At 36.5% G+C, this 13697-nt stretch overlaps 1 protein-coding gene across 1 annotated transcript in view; it reads left to right on the forward strand.

The window, feature by feature from the left end:
• Positions 1-13697, forward strand: part of FER (FER tyrosine kinase) — a 180528-nt gene that overhangs the window by 114369 nt on the left and 52462 nt on the right. Inside the window, exons 13-15 of the mRNA XM_059833349.1 lie at positions 2696-2752; positions 5774-5889; positions 7495-7589. Of these exons, the coding sequence (XP_059689332.1) occupies positions 2696-2752; positions 5774-5889; positions 7495-7589 (268 nt within the window). The remainder of the gene's footprint in view (positions 1-2695; positions 2753-5773; positions 5890-7494; positions 7590-13697) is intronic.

Raw genomic sequence — 13697 nt, forward strand, 5'->3', positions numbered from 1 at the left:
GTGGTGTAGCTGATACACTAGAGGGAAGATAGGCCATCTAGAGGGACCTTTACAGGCTTGAGGAGTGGGCCTGTGTGAACCTCATGAAGGTCAACAAGGCCAAGTGTTGCAAGTCCTGCTCCTGTTTCAGGGTCGTGCCCAGTATGAAGACAGACTGGGGGATGAATGGTTTGAGAGCAGCCCTGCGGAGGGCTTGGGGTTATTGGTGGATGAAAAATTGGACATGAGCCAGCAACGTGCACTTGCAGCCCAGAAAGCCAGTCAAATCCTGTGCTGCATCAAAAGAAGGGTGGCCAGTAGGTCGAGGGAAGTGATTCTTCCCCTCTACTCCACTCTCCTGAGACCCCACCTGGAGTACTGTGTCCAGGTCTGGAATCTCCAGTACAAGAAAGACCTGTTAGAACGAGTCCAGAGGAGGGCCACAAAAATGGTCAGAGGGCTGGAACACCTCTGCTTTGAAGAAAGGCTGAGAGAGTTGTGGCTCTTCAGTCTGGAGAAGAGAATGCTTCAGGAAGACCTCATTGTGGCCTCTCACTGTATAAAGGGAACTTCCAAGAAAGGCAGAGAAAAACTTGTTTACCTGTAGTGACAGGTAGCAACAGGACAAGGGTCAATGGTTTTAAACTGAAAGAGGTTTCTATAGAACATCAGGAAGACATGTTCTACAGTGAGGGTGGTGAGAGCCTGGAACAGGTTGCCCAAAGAAGTTGTGGATGCCCCATCACTGGAAGTGTTCCAGGTCAAGTTGGATGGGGCTTTGAGCAACTTGATTTAATGAAAGATGTCCCTGCCCGTGGCAACGGGGTTGGACTCTTTAAAGGTCCCTTCCAACCCAAACCATTCTGTGGTCCTGTGGTCTATTTACATACAGAACATTTTTCTCTATCTTTGAATCGCAGGCTCATTTAGTTTGGAAAGGTATTCTTGAGATTCTCTAGTCTACCCCCCCTACTCAGGCAGGTTCAACTACTGTGGGTTTCCCAAGGCTGTGTCCAGTTGGGTTTTCAGTGTCTCCACAGGTGTAGACTCTGAAGTCTCTCTAGGTAACCTGTTCTGGTGTTTGACCACTGTCACACTAAATGTGTTTCCTCAAGTTCAGAATGAATTTCCTGTTTTCTGATTTGTGCCCATTGCCTCTTGTCCTGTCACTGAGCACAACTGAGAAGAGTCTGGCTTCCTTTTTTCCTTTTTTTCCCTGTCATCAGGTATTTATACACATTGGAAAGATCCTGGTTTGCACCAGGAGGTGCTGTTATGATCCCTGCAAGAAAGGCACTCAGTCTGTAAGATGTAATTTAAAATACTATCTATTAGACCTAACACTCTAAGGAGAGAATAGTGTAGACAACCTTTAGACAGTGGGAGCCCCGGGTGGTGTAGCATCAAATGGGCCACTGATGCATGTGCAGCATGCTGGGCAGTCCGTGCCTGTAGCAGACATTCTCACATTTTGGTCGTTCGAGCTATAATAGTACTTTCTTACAAGGAAACAACTCTGTTCTTGATTTCTACTGGCAAACAGAAAGGACGTCCACATGAGAACTTCTTGGAGCACTTGTAAGTGTGGCAACGCAAGGCCATGCAGGTGGCATAATTGCTGGTACCCAGCAGGAGCTGCCTGCAGGCTTTGTTGTAGTGTGCTGAGTTCATCCTGCAGCCAAGGGAGTTGTGCAGCACAGCTCGGGCTTGGGCTCACTGGTTTGCTGTTGTGTGGATCACTAACACTCTGATGCACGACAGTCTTCTGGTCAGGATCACTGCAGATCCTCCATGGTCCAGAAAACTTGGTAATTGGATATATTAGGTGTACTTCAAAGCCAGCATGTTTGGCTTGGTTTTCTGTGAGCTTTAATGAGAAATGATTTAATGAGTTAGCATACGCTTGTTTAGATATTTGCCTTTTTCATGAATAATAAAGAGTGCTTAGGACTTGAGGAGCAGTAATAGTGTTTGTGAGGTGATAAGTAGATCAGGTGCTAACAGAGAAATAAAATGGAAAAGTAGTAAATATCGGACAGACGTAAAATAGCCTACTCCAACATTTTAGCGAAGTATTTATTAAATATGTCTGTGTAGCAAGAGTTTATAACTGTTTTTGATATGCCTTTAGGCTGTTGCAGAGTATTTGCAGTGTTGGTCATCCACACTGAACAGATACTTTAACTGGCATTTGTTATGTTGTCTTTTCAAGTAGTTGCCTGTAATATTTCAAACTACCACAGAAGATGTAAGAGATGCAAATATGTGTCTTGCTAATAAGTAGAGAAATGAGTTCTTTTTCATGTATACTGAGGAGAAAATGGTTTTTTAATCTAGCAATAACTTATTTCGTATACTAAAATGAAGATTTCTGATCTGATTTTGACTCAGGTAATTGTTAAAAACAGGGTGCTTGATACTGTTTCCCGAGCTTGTGTGAAAATTTGCGTAGTGCTCCATCTACATACCTACTGTCATGTTGTAGGCTTAATCTTCTGATAGAAATTTGCTATATTGTATATTTAAATACTTTATTGTATAGCAAGTTTTCTAAACTCTGTTTTTTAAACACTTAGATTTATAACTTCCTGGCATGCTTTTGATTGAGTGGTCTGAATATAATGCTTCTTTAGCTCCATTTCTACTGAAAAGTATCTTACAGAAACTGTATCTTACATATTTGCACAGACTGAAGATTCTTCTTTCCTTTTCATAGGATAAGAAATGGGTTCTCAATCATGAAGATGTCACACTGGGAGAATTACTGGGCAAAGTAAGTAATCAAGTGAGCTAAATAATATTTAAGTAAGTATATATTAATCATTAAGATTATACATTTCCTATTTGCCTTATCCTTTAAATTATTGTGGTATGCAATTTTTCTATCAATTATTTAATACACAAGACAGCACTGTGCTTTAAACAAATGTAAATCACATTTAGTCATAAATTATAATAATGTGTGTGCTGAAAGTGTGTAACTAGCATATGTATTTTTCTCTTTTGGAAGGCTTTTAATCTAACTAGATTTCTATAAAGCATGGTGTGGCTGTTTTACTTTGTGCAGTCTTAGAAAGTATGTTGTTGTGAAATGTAAACAAAAACATATAAATAAACATATTTATGTTATGTGTTTATGTATAAAATTTATGTATTTATGTGTAAAATTTGATATAATAAGATTATTAAGTCAATATTTGTTAAATATTTGTTGCTTTTCTATGATTAATTGAATGTCAGGTAACTTAACAATGACATATGTATTAAATTAATTCTTCTACAGTTTAGTTTATATCACAAATTCTGCTTAGGAGCTATGTCTTTAAAATCAGGTAAGCTCTGTACCTCACTTACTTACATTTTTAGCACCTTTACACCTATGAAGACAGCTGCGAGTGCCACTCTGGATACAATGTTCCAAAAGATTTTCCAAAAACTGGAAAATATGCTTAAGTGAAGAGGAGACAAATGAAAGCAATAATTGTCTTCTTACTATGATACACACTGAAAGAATTGGTAAACTGTTCGAGAAATCGGGGAATTAAATGCTGTCAGAAAATTGTGTTACCCATGAAAAAATCTCTTTGGCAGTGTAAGATGACAAAAAGTATCATCTTCAGGTAGTCAGAGCTGTGTCTGCATAAAATGCAGGTACTATGACAGCTTCACATGCTTAAACAGAATGGTATCAAGGAAAAAAAGAAAAATGTTTCAGGCATTAAAAAAGCTTTGTCTTGCTAAAAAATAAATATGAATTAGTCCTGATGAGTAAAGACAGTTAAAGCAATCTGAAAATTGACTAATTTAGTAAACTGAATTTACATGTGCATTGCATGTTTTTGGCACAAAGCATTTTTAACATTCAATAAAGACAACTCAGTACTTAAAAGTGATTATAGAAGGATATATTCTTTGAAAAATACAGAGCAGGATAAAAACTTTCTTGGAACACAGTATAAATCTATTATGCATCCATCTCTAAAAAGATACAGTCAAACTAGAAAAGATAAGACAGAACCATCAGCATCCATATGAGAAATTATTAAATGAACTACAGCCATTCACTGTGGAAATGAGAAATCTGAGGTCTATAAAATCCTGAGTGGCCTGGAAAATCATGAAAGCTTAATGCATAAGAGGATGCAAACTTTAGGAAAGACAAAGATTTTCCTTCACCTCAGGAGTGAATGGTCTGTTTGTTTACTCAGTATTAATTCTATAATACCCACAAATTGAAGGTTATATGAAAGGAACATGTTGTATTAAAAATCATATCTACAATAATAATGAAATATTTTCAATAAAGAAAAAAAACATTTTCAATACTTAAGTAGTCCTTAAGGTGGTTTCAGCTTTCACTGCTGAATACTTCTGACTGGAAGGCTAGAGGAAAGAGTGTTGGGAGTGACTCAGTTTCTTATCTTTGGGCACCTCATGCCATTTTAGGTATCAGAGGTAGTGTCCTGGCCTCTAGAAGTGCTACTTTTAGAAGGGCAGATTGCTGTCTTAGATCCTATGCCTTGCTTGCCAGCTATATCTTACTTGTCCTAGGATATATAAAATGGTACTGGAAACCCCTGTTTAAGCCTACATGTCTTCCCTTGTTACTAGCAGCGCATTACTCTTTTCCATCTGTGAGTTTTGTTTTTTCCTTTTCTGTCTTCCTTTGGCAATACAGTATTCAAATGCATGATGTAAAGAAATCCTCATCACTCACAAAAGAAAGGAAGACATTTTCAGCAGAGTTTTGCTGTTTGTTAAAGTCACATGCAGCCCCAGATACCAGGGCACGGAAGTGGAATCACATGGACATTTATCAGACGTAGATTTAAAACTGAGTTGTATTTATTCCTTGGGAAATAAAAAACTTAACTAAAAGCATGAGATCTTCGGTTTTGGGTTTTTTTCTTCTCTTGGGTTTTTTCATTGATACCAGTGTTTTGTTATATACCTCACAATTTCCTTCTTCCTTCAATTTGTGTCCTAATTAATTTTTCTTTTATTTTTATTTAAGTAAAAAGTACATCTGACAGAGATTGTTCTATGGTCTTTATTATTTCGGTTTTCTTCTATGAAAGCTAAAAAAATAAACAACTTACTCTGGGGGTATGTTGTTGAAGACCTAAAAAATCGGATTATAAAAGGAGCTACTTTCTAAATCCTTGTCTAAATGTCAGGCCTTACATACTTGTCTTTTAGAGCAGTGCTGAGCTTAGCATTTAAAAAAATTGTGGGTCATGTAACTTCTTCAGGGCAGACACGACCACACATTTTTTGCAGTGGTTTTAATTTACTATCAAAATTAATATACAGTGTTTTCATTTTTCTTAGTTTGCATATTTTCTTTCTTGTATATGCAAAAATATTTATGTTATTTTGATGTGTTTTTTTCCTAGTTTCACGGATCATCTTACAGGCTGCAAGTTAAAACTATTGATAAAATACAATAGTGTGAAAATGGAAGAGTGTGGGAGTAAGATTAAGAAAAAAAATGTACTACTGTCAGTGTTTAGAAGTTACTAAGAGGTTTTATGAGAAAATTACACATTTAATGTTTTTTTTTCTCTTTCCAGCAAGGTCAAAGTAGAACTCTTACACTATGTCCATATAGTGGATGTACTATGTCTATGTGAACTGCATTGTGTTATGGGCAGATACTGGAATAAAACTTTGTTTTGCTTCATAAACACATTTCAAAGTTCTGCACCAGTTACATTAGTTGTCTGCATTATTTTTTTGGAGATTTGTGAACATTTTGTCTACTTAGAATGATTTTTTTTTTTCCTGATTTCAGGGTAATTTTGGTGAGGTGTATAAGGGAACATTAAAGGATAAAACTCCTGTTGCTGTAAAAACTTGTAAAGAAGATCTTCCTCAGGAACTGAAAATAAAATTTCTGTCAGAAGCCAGGTAGGTTCTCTAAACTTAATTGAAATATATACTTGTTGTGGGTTTTTTTCCAAGTTTTATTACTAGATGGATTTACAAAATCTGACCTTCAGAAAAATTCAAAGAAGTAGTAGTCAAACTTTTTACTTTTTTTCCTCTCCTTTAGTACCTTCCACAACTCTTGCCCTGGTAACTAAGCATAGGTATTTTTAACATGTGAATGCAGTAGCATCTGCACTTTCTGAAACTATCTCTTCGATAAACAAGTGATGCCGATAAAAAGATTTTGTTGTTGTAAGTGCTTCCATTTAGAACTTCTTCTGAGATGTGCCATGAGGATTGGGATAAGAAGACTGGAAGATGTTGTTAATTTAAGTGTGATTATACCAGTCATAAATCCTACCTTACATGCATGACTAACAGAGCTGATCAAATGCGGCTAGGTTACTGTATAGACCCCATTTAGTAATTTTCTCTTTGTAAGTAGAGTTCAATCCAGTAGTGATATTTTATGCTGTGTGAGGCAGCATGTGATTGCATATTTTTCAAATGACAGTCATGCCACAATATGCTAAGTATTCTGAATGTAAGCTGATATATATAGGTAGGTCCTGAGACCTCAGGATAGAGGGGTGTATCGAGATAATTTCACAATGGTTTAGATTAACTTGGTCCCACTTGCTATGAAGCTTCATATGTTTTCATTTTTACTCCCAAACTAGTATGATCAATATGGAAAAGTAAAAGAGAGTATCTACATTTAGAGAATGAAGATCAGCCACCGTACCTATTGAGTAATGTTAATCAGCTCGTAACTTGGCAATTGCAGAGATGTTTCATTTGTTAAGCAGCCTGCCACTAATGGAGCAGTTTTAGTCTGAAAAAAAATGTAATGTGTTATTTCTCACTAAATATGTATGTACCAGGTAGGTTAGTATTTTACTCTTGATCATAGGAAAAAAGGGAAAAAGAGGAGGTGCTTTAAGTCAGCAAATAGTAGAAGAAACATTTAAGTTACAAGGTCTCTGTGTAAATCTTCCTTGCCCTTCATTTTGCTTATAAATCATAGCATGCTGTTCTAGGCTGCAAATGTTCTTATTAAAGTATTGTGTAAGAAGATGTAAATGTTTTTATTTAATTCCCAAAATTAAAATTGCAGTCCTTATATTATTTTAAAACTTATTATATTAATTAATCTCTTAAAGTAAAACTGGAATGAGTGTTCATTTGAAAAATGCAGCAGGAAAGCATAGAGGCATGTTGTACATGCTGTTTTGATGTAACTCTGCTTCTGGTCCACCACTGAAATGCTATTTAATTACAAAGGTTCTTGAGAAACTGCAAACCTGTCAGGCCATTTTTCAGTTATATAGGCAAATGTTATGTAGACAAATGGTAAAATTACAATAATATAGTGTTCAATCTTGATTTATTAGTGAATCAGTATACCCTCCATTTCAAACAGAATGATAATTGATCTGTTACATTGATTTTTTTTCTTTCTGATAACAGTAATGACATGTTCCATTAAAATAACCTTAAGGGTTTAAGATATTTTCCTATAATATTTAATCAGTTTGTACAATGAAGTTTATTAATGTAATAAATTTACTGTGTGTTTTGCAGAATACTCAAACAGTATGATCATCCTAATATTGTAAAACTTATAGGAGTTTGCACTCAACGGCAACCTATTTATATTGTTATGGAACTTGTTCCAGGTAATTTTTTTTCTTTTTTTTTTTTCAGCATATTTTCATAGATATTGTTTCCATAATGTAAAATGTATTGTTTTCTATTTGTCTTGATCTGCATTCTTATGACTGATCTCAAAAGTCACCTGTGTTGTGAGTCTTTGGAAATATTAGGTTCTACTAGCTTTGGAGTGGAGTGAGCTCAACAAATCTGTTGTGAGTTTTTCTGTAGCCATTCAAGACAACAGAATTTGCTGAAAGGTATCTCAGCTCTGTCTTCCTTTTCCTCCTGACAAGATATTACATTGTACTTCGTTTAACAATAGAGTTATATAGTGAATGTTAAGATGCTTGTATTTAAAGAAACTTCATGGCTGGGTAATGTTTCAATTGTAGTAACTCAGATTTGGATCATCTTTGGTAATATGAGAGTTTTTTCGTTACCAAAATATATTGTTCAGTTTATGGGCTGCTCTTGATTTATTTTTGGAATCTTGAGTTCATGTTATTCAGCAATGGCTGGAGAGAATTTCAAGTTGTTGGGATGATAACAGCTTTTGGGCAATTTTACCTCTTTGTTGATTTTCTCAGCAGCTGGAAAATGTGTGGGTTTGGTAGCCTCTAGTACTGCTTAAAATGCAAGACTGTATTTGTTTTATATATCACTGGATTTGTCTTCAAAATTCTAGAGAAAGCTGTTTTAAGAACCATCTCATTCATGAAGACATAGATTGTTTAAAATTCTTGAGTACTGGCTTTAGCACAAGAGCACTGATGAAATCCTTGACCTATTGGAATTTTCTGCCTTTTTTCAATTAGATTATATTAGATTACTATCTTTATATGTGTGATTAACTTTATTAAAATGGAGACTAAAAGCAGTGTCCTAGGTTTTAAGGCACACATTGGTAATCAGCTTCTCCAGACATCTCTGAAGATAAAAATAAATGTTGATCTTTTAAGAAACCAGTAAGAAACCCCCAATCAGTATTCTAAAGAGCCTTATTTGGGAGGTATGTGCTTCTAGTTTGTGTAGGACAGTGTATTTATTTATTGTATAATTTAGATTTATTATTGCTTTCTTAAAGGTATTACTCTAATTGATAAAAATATAAACTAAATAAAATATTACCTGTCATATATAAACAGAAGCTAAAATGCATGTAGCAGCAACAATGTCTTTCATGTATAAATGGAAAGTTACATGTATAGAAGAGATGTGATATAAAACTGCCATTCAGGAATTTACGATGAGAGTTACCGAAAAATAAAATGAATGATTTTTGAAATCCCAAACAAACTGTTCCCCCTCTTTTTCCCTCACCTTCCCAAAATTGCCAAGATAGCCATTGATAGCCACTACAAGAAGGACATTGAGGTGCTGGAGTGTGTCCAGAGAAGGGGTGAGGGGTCTGGAGCACAAGTCTGATGAGGAGCGGCTGAGGGAACTGGGGTTGTTCAGTCTGGAGAAGAAGAGGTTCAGGGGAGACCTTATTTCTCTCTACAATTACCTGAAAGGCAGTTGCAGAGAGGTGGGTGTTGGTCTCTTCTCCCAAGTGACAAGTGATAGGACAAGAGGAAATGGTCTCAAGTTGCGCCAGGGGAGGTTTAGGCTGGATAGTAGGAAAAATGTCTTTCCTGAGAGAGTGGTGAAGCATTGGAACAGGCTGCCCAGAGAAGTGGTGGAGTCACCATCACTGGAGGTGTTCAAGGAACATGTGGACGAGGCATTGTGGGACATGGTTTAGTGCGCGTGGTGGTGTTAGTTGATGGTTGGACTTGATGATCTTACAGGTCTTTTCCAGCCTTAGTGATTCTGTGATGCTGTGAAATTGAGTCAATGAGTCCTTAGTATTTTTTCTTACAAACATTTTATGTATTTGTACATTAACAGAGATCTCTAGAAAAATCTTATTTGCAGCTTTAAGTTATGCTAGCTAGCTGCTGTGAAAAAAGCAATTTAGCAAAGCAGATGGTTTTAAAATATTGATTTGTGATTGCATAATGAATAAATCTGTAATAACCTTTAAAGCATTCTTGCAAATAATTGATTTTATTCTTTTTTACCTATGTAACATTGAAATATTAATTAAAAAGAACTATTGCCCACATCCTTATGAGGCCCCAGTGCTGTGTGGCTTCTCAACTACCATGTAATAAAAAATAACCTGAATTTTACAGTGGTGAATTTTTTTTCTGTGAATTTTTTAGTAGACTAAGAACTGAGCCAACAACTCTGTTTTGAAATGATCTTTGTATTACAACATTTTGTTAATGGAGATCTTCTCCTAGAGGTTTCATCTACTAGTTTGGTACTTACGACTTTCTCTGATTTCATATTGCTGGCTTCTACACTTCACATTCTATTTGGACTCTTAATTTAGGATGGGCTTGAACAACGTGTATGCATATGCCCTCTGCACTCATGGTAAATCAGATGTGCTGGTTTCTAGATACAGAGACTCAAGTATTCTCAGCTCCCTAGGCACATGGTGTGATGCCTTGAGCCAGAGAGCACATGGTGTGAGATCCAGAATCAGTGTAATTTCTTGTAGAGTTCTTCAGAGTGAGACACACCATCTAATTTGTTGAGCATTTCCTGATCATCTGCATAGCATATGCACAGTAAGTGCGATGCATCCAGTGGAGGACTGTGTTCTAATAGCAAGCTGCTATTCAGATAAGGAGCCTGTAAACTTGGTTTATGACCCTGAGCTTCACCTTGCAGCAATACCTGGAGAGAATACACTGGGTAAAGTCCCTCTAGTGGGTAAAGCCTCCAGGGAGGCTACTGAATAGGGAAAACGAGTATTTGAATGCCAGTTTCTTCTTCTGTCTCCACTGCCCAAGAGCAGATTTCAGATGCTGTGTTAGCACATAGCTAATGAGAACTCCATGCCAAAAAGGCATGTTTTATTTTACAATACAGTGAAATAAATCTTATGGTAATTGCAGTACCATGCAGTGAATTTTAAATCCTACATTGAAGGAGTAGAAATGATTCAGATCAGCTACAGGAAGAGCAGACTACAACTGTCAAGTTAATGTTTACTGCCGAGGGTTTTCATACCTTTCAAAAATTATGCTTAAATAATTAGGCTGTTGGAACCTGTTAGTATTATGAAGAACTCCGATAATCATATAGGTTGCTGTAGGTCATTTTCTTTGTAATATTCTTCCTTTTTTTCTTACTACTTTAAAATGAAATATCAGCTAAGTTGGTTTTATGAGGTTTGTTGAAAAGGTGGTATTTGATGGAGTTTTTTTCTGATATCTTCTGATCTAAAAATATTAATACTGCATTATTTCATAACTTAATACAGTAACTTTTTAGTAATCTGTTGTGATACATTTTACATGCTCAGTTTGTCCTAAGACAGACAGAAGTTGTTGAAGTGAGAATTGCTAATTAATTTCGGGAAAAGAAAGCCTGTATGTTGAGATTTGCCAGGTTTGTGATTTTAGTATAGAGCCTTAAGTTTGTATTGTCATATGGACTTGACTAACCTGACTGAAAAGTAGCGTAGTAAAGTTGGGATACTAGTCTTAATATTGTTCAGTGAGGGTTGCTGCGTACTTGAGACTGTGAATGCAGTCTGTAGCCCTCACCACAGGAATTTTCTAATGTAGATAAGCCTTTGTCAGGGATGGTTTCCAATATGTGAAAGCAGAACTTTGTGTAAAAGTATGGTTTATAGTACCGTGTAAGAAAGCGTGTAACTTTTCTGTGATGTCACATCGATCTAAAAATTTGAGCATTTTGCTCCTATTTTCTGGGTTAATTTACTCATTTTTCTTCGCTCTGTGCCTGTTTGCCCAGTAATTTTTTTGTGCTTTATCCTGCGTTGTTGACCTTAAAACTGAAGAAAGGAAAGTAATTATGAGGAGCTGCTTTGATATTCAGAACAGGAAAAGAACAATTTGCCAATGTCTCTAAGGCTGCACAGGGCATAAGAAGTTTTCATAACAGCTCATTTTTAGCAAATTTACATGATGATTGGAGAGACTGCCTGGAAAACGTCATCTGTAAGCTGGCCAGAGTCCAGACTGATAACCTGAAACAAATGGATGCTGGATTTTGATGGGATGTAGAGAAGATTATCAGGAAAATAGTGAAGGGGTTGACGAAACCTCTTTCTTCTTCTTTTCTCCTTTCAGAGTGAACTCAGCATCTTTTCATGGGAAAAGATAGGAAAAGAAGATACTAGAAAACCCTTCTCTTTTACTCTTCCTCGCTATTATCTTCCTGGTCCCAACTTCTCTCTTTGTGATCATGGATCTTATTATGGTATTTCTGCTTTGAGAATAAGGGATTTTAATTCACTGAAACACTCAGGATCACTTAACTCTGTTTTCATCTGCTCTTAATTTTTCATACAATCTCCTATGTAATCAAAAACAAATTGCAGGAGTCCCCTTAAAAATCAAAAGTATTTTTCTCTTCCTAGGTTTAGGGGGAAAAAACAATGAGAATCAAATGTAATCTGTAAGATGCAAAAAGCAATCCCAAGCCACAAAATTCTTTCTTTTCCTTCTTCATGTTAATTTCAGTTTACTTGAATTATAGCTTGTCCTGAAAGGAAAATTCAATTTAGAGGTAGGAACTTTGCATGTTTGTGAACTGTGTGTTCTAGAGTAGGGCATTTTGAAGATAGATGTGTAATCTTGCGGTGCAGTTACCATTTCATGCAACTATTTTAACAGTTTATCTTGTAGAACCTTCAAAGGTGCCTCTGCCCTTCCAGCAAAAAGCGTCTGCACAGGTTGTCAAGATAAGCACCGTCATCACGCCTGCACCAGCTTTCTTTTCAAGGATTTGTCTAATTGTCAGTGGGTGCAAACATCTTTATAAGTGCCAATGGTTGATTCAAGATAGAAGGAAGCTTGTAGTCACATTTCTTGTGACGTACTCCTTTTAGCTGTGCGCTGTTTAATCACAAGCTGATAGCCTAGTTTCTGTTTCAGGTTTCTATATATTTAAACATTTTTATAATCAACGTAGATAAAATTACATCCCTGGAAATATTTTGAAAGAATTTTCTTTTTGCTAAGTGAAGCATTCAAAAATAGGCAATTCATGAGTCTGGCTTGTCTGTTGAGTCTTAATTTAGCTTTCTCTAGCATATATATTTTGATACTATAACAGATTATATTATATAATACATTATATTACGATATTATGAAAACTAGATTTCCTTCCTTTACCAGATCCTTACCTCATACAGTTCTGAATGGTTCTCCAGGAGTTGTTTCTCATCTCCAAATCCATTCTGTGGCCATAGGCCTTATTTAGTCTATTCTATCAGTGATCCGCTCAGAGTGTGATTCTCACACCCCCTCCCAAGTGGGCATTTCTGGGCATTTTTCACTCTGATACTAAATGCCTTGTTGACATTTCTCAGGAATACTAGGGTGCATTCCCAATACCACCACAGAATTCCTAGTTGATAATGGATACGTGGTTGCAAAAAAAGCAGCTCCCTGCTTAACTGGACACAGAGCTTGTGCTCCTTGTTTTATTTAGGCTTATGCTGACATACATTAGAGTAGATTTGCTGAACACTTGCAGCTGGAAACAGGTTGAACTGTGCTTGTACATATAAACATCTGTGAAAACATTCAGTAATCTACTATTATCAGAAGGTTGTCTGAATTAAGTTTCAACTATGTATGTTCAGCTTATATCTAGACATAGGTAGCTAGCTTTCAAGGTGGAATTCGACAAGGTTGTAACATCCATCTTTGCAAGTGGATAAGGTAACCTTTTCAGATTTGTACTGAATCATTTGGGATGCGAATTGCCAATGCCATGGATGGGGAAACAATTAAGAGGTGATGGGTTTTATTAGCTCAGGTGCTTGATTTCAGCTTTACTGGCTCCCAGGCACATTCAGAAAGAGCATAGCCACTTCTGTAGTGCCTGTAACAGGATCTGATAAGCCATTCTTAACCCAAGCTCTGGGGTTGTTTCTGCACCCTGTTCATGCTATCCTACCTGCAGTTGGCTTTGATCCAGCTTGGCTTACTGACTCCATCTCTTCTGAAATTAAGGTGACTCTATTGCTACTTTCTGTGTGTTACAGCACTTTTTACTTCCACAGGGCATGTTTGCAAATAAAGCCCAGTATCCTTCCT

The sequence above is a fragment of the Gavia stellata genome, chromosome Z, assembly GCF_030936135.1.
Source record: "Gavia stellata isolate bGavSte3 chromosome Z, bGavSte3.hap2, whole genome shotgun sequence".
NCBI classification, from domain to species: Eukaryota; Metazoa; Chordata; class Aves; order Gaviiformes; family Gaviidae; genus Gavia; species Gavia stellata.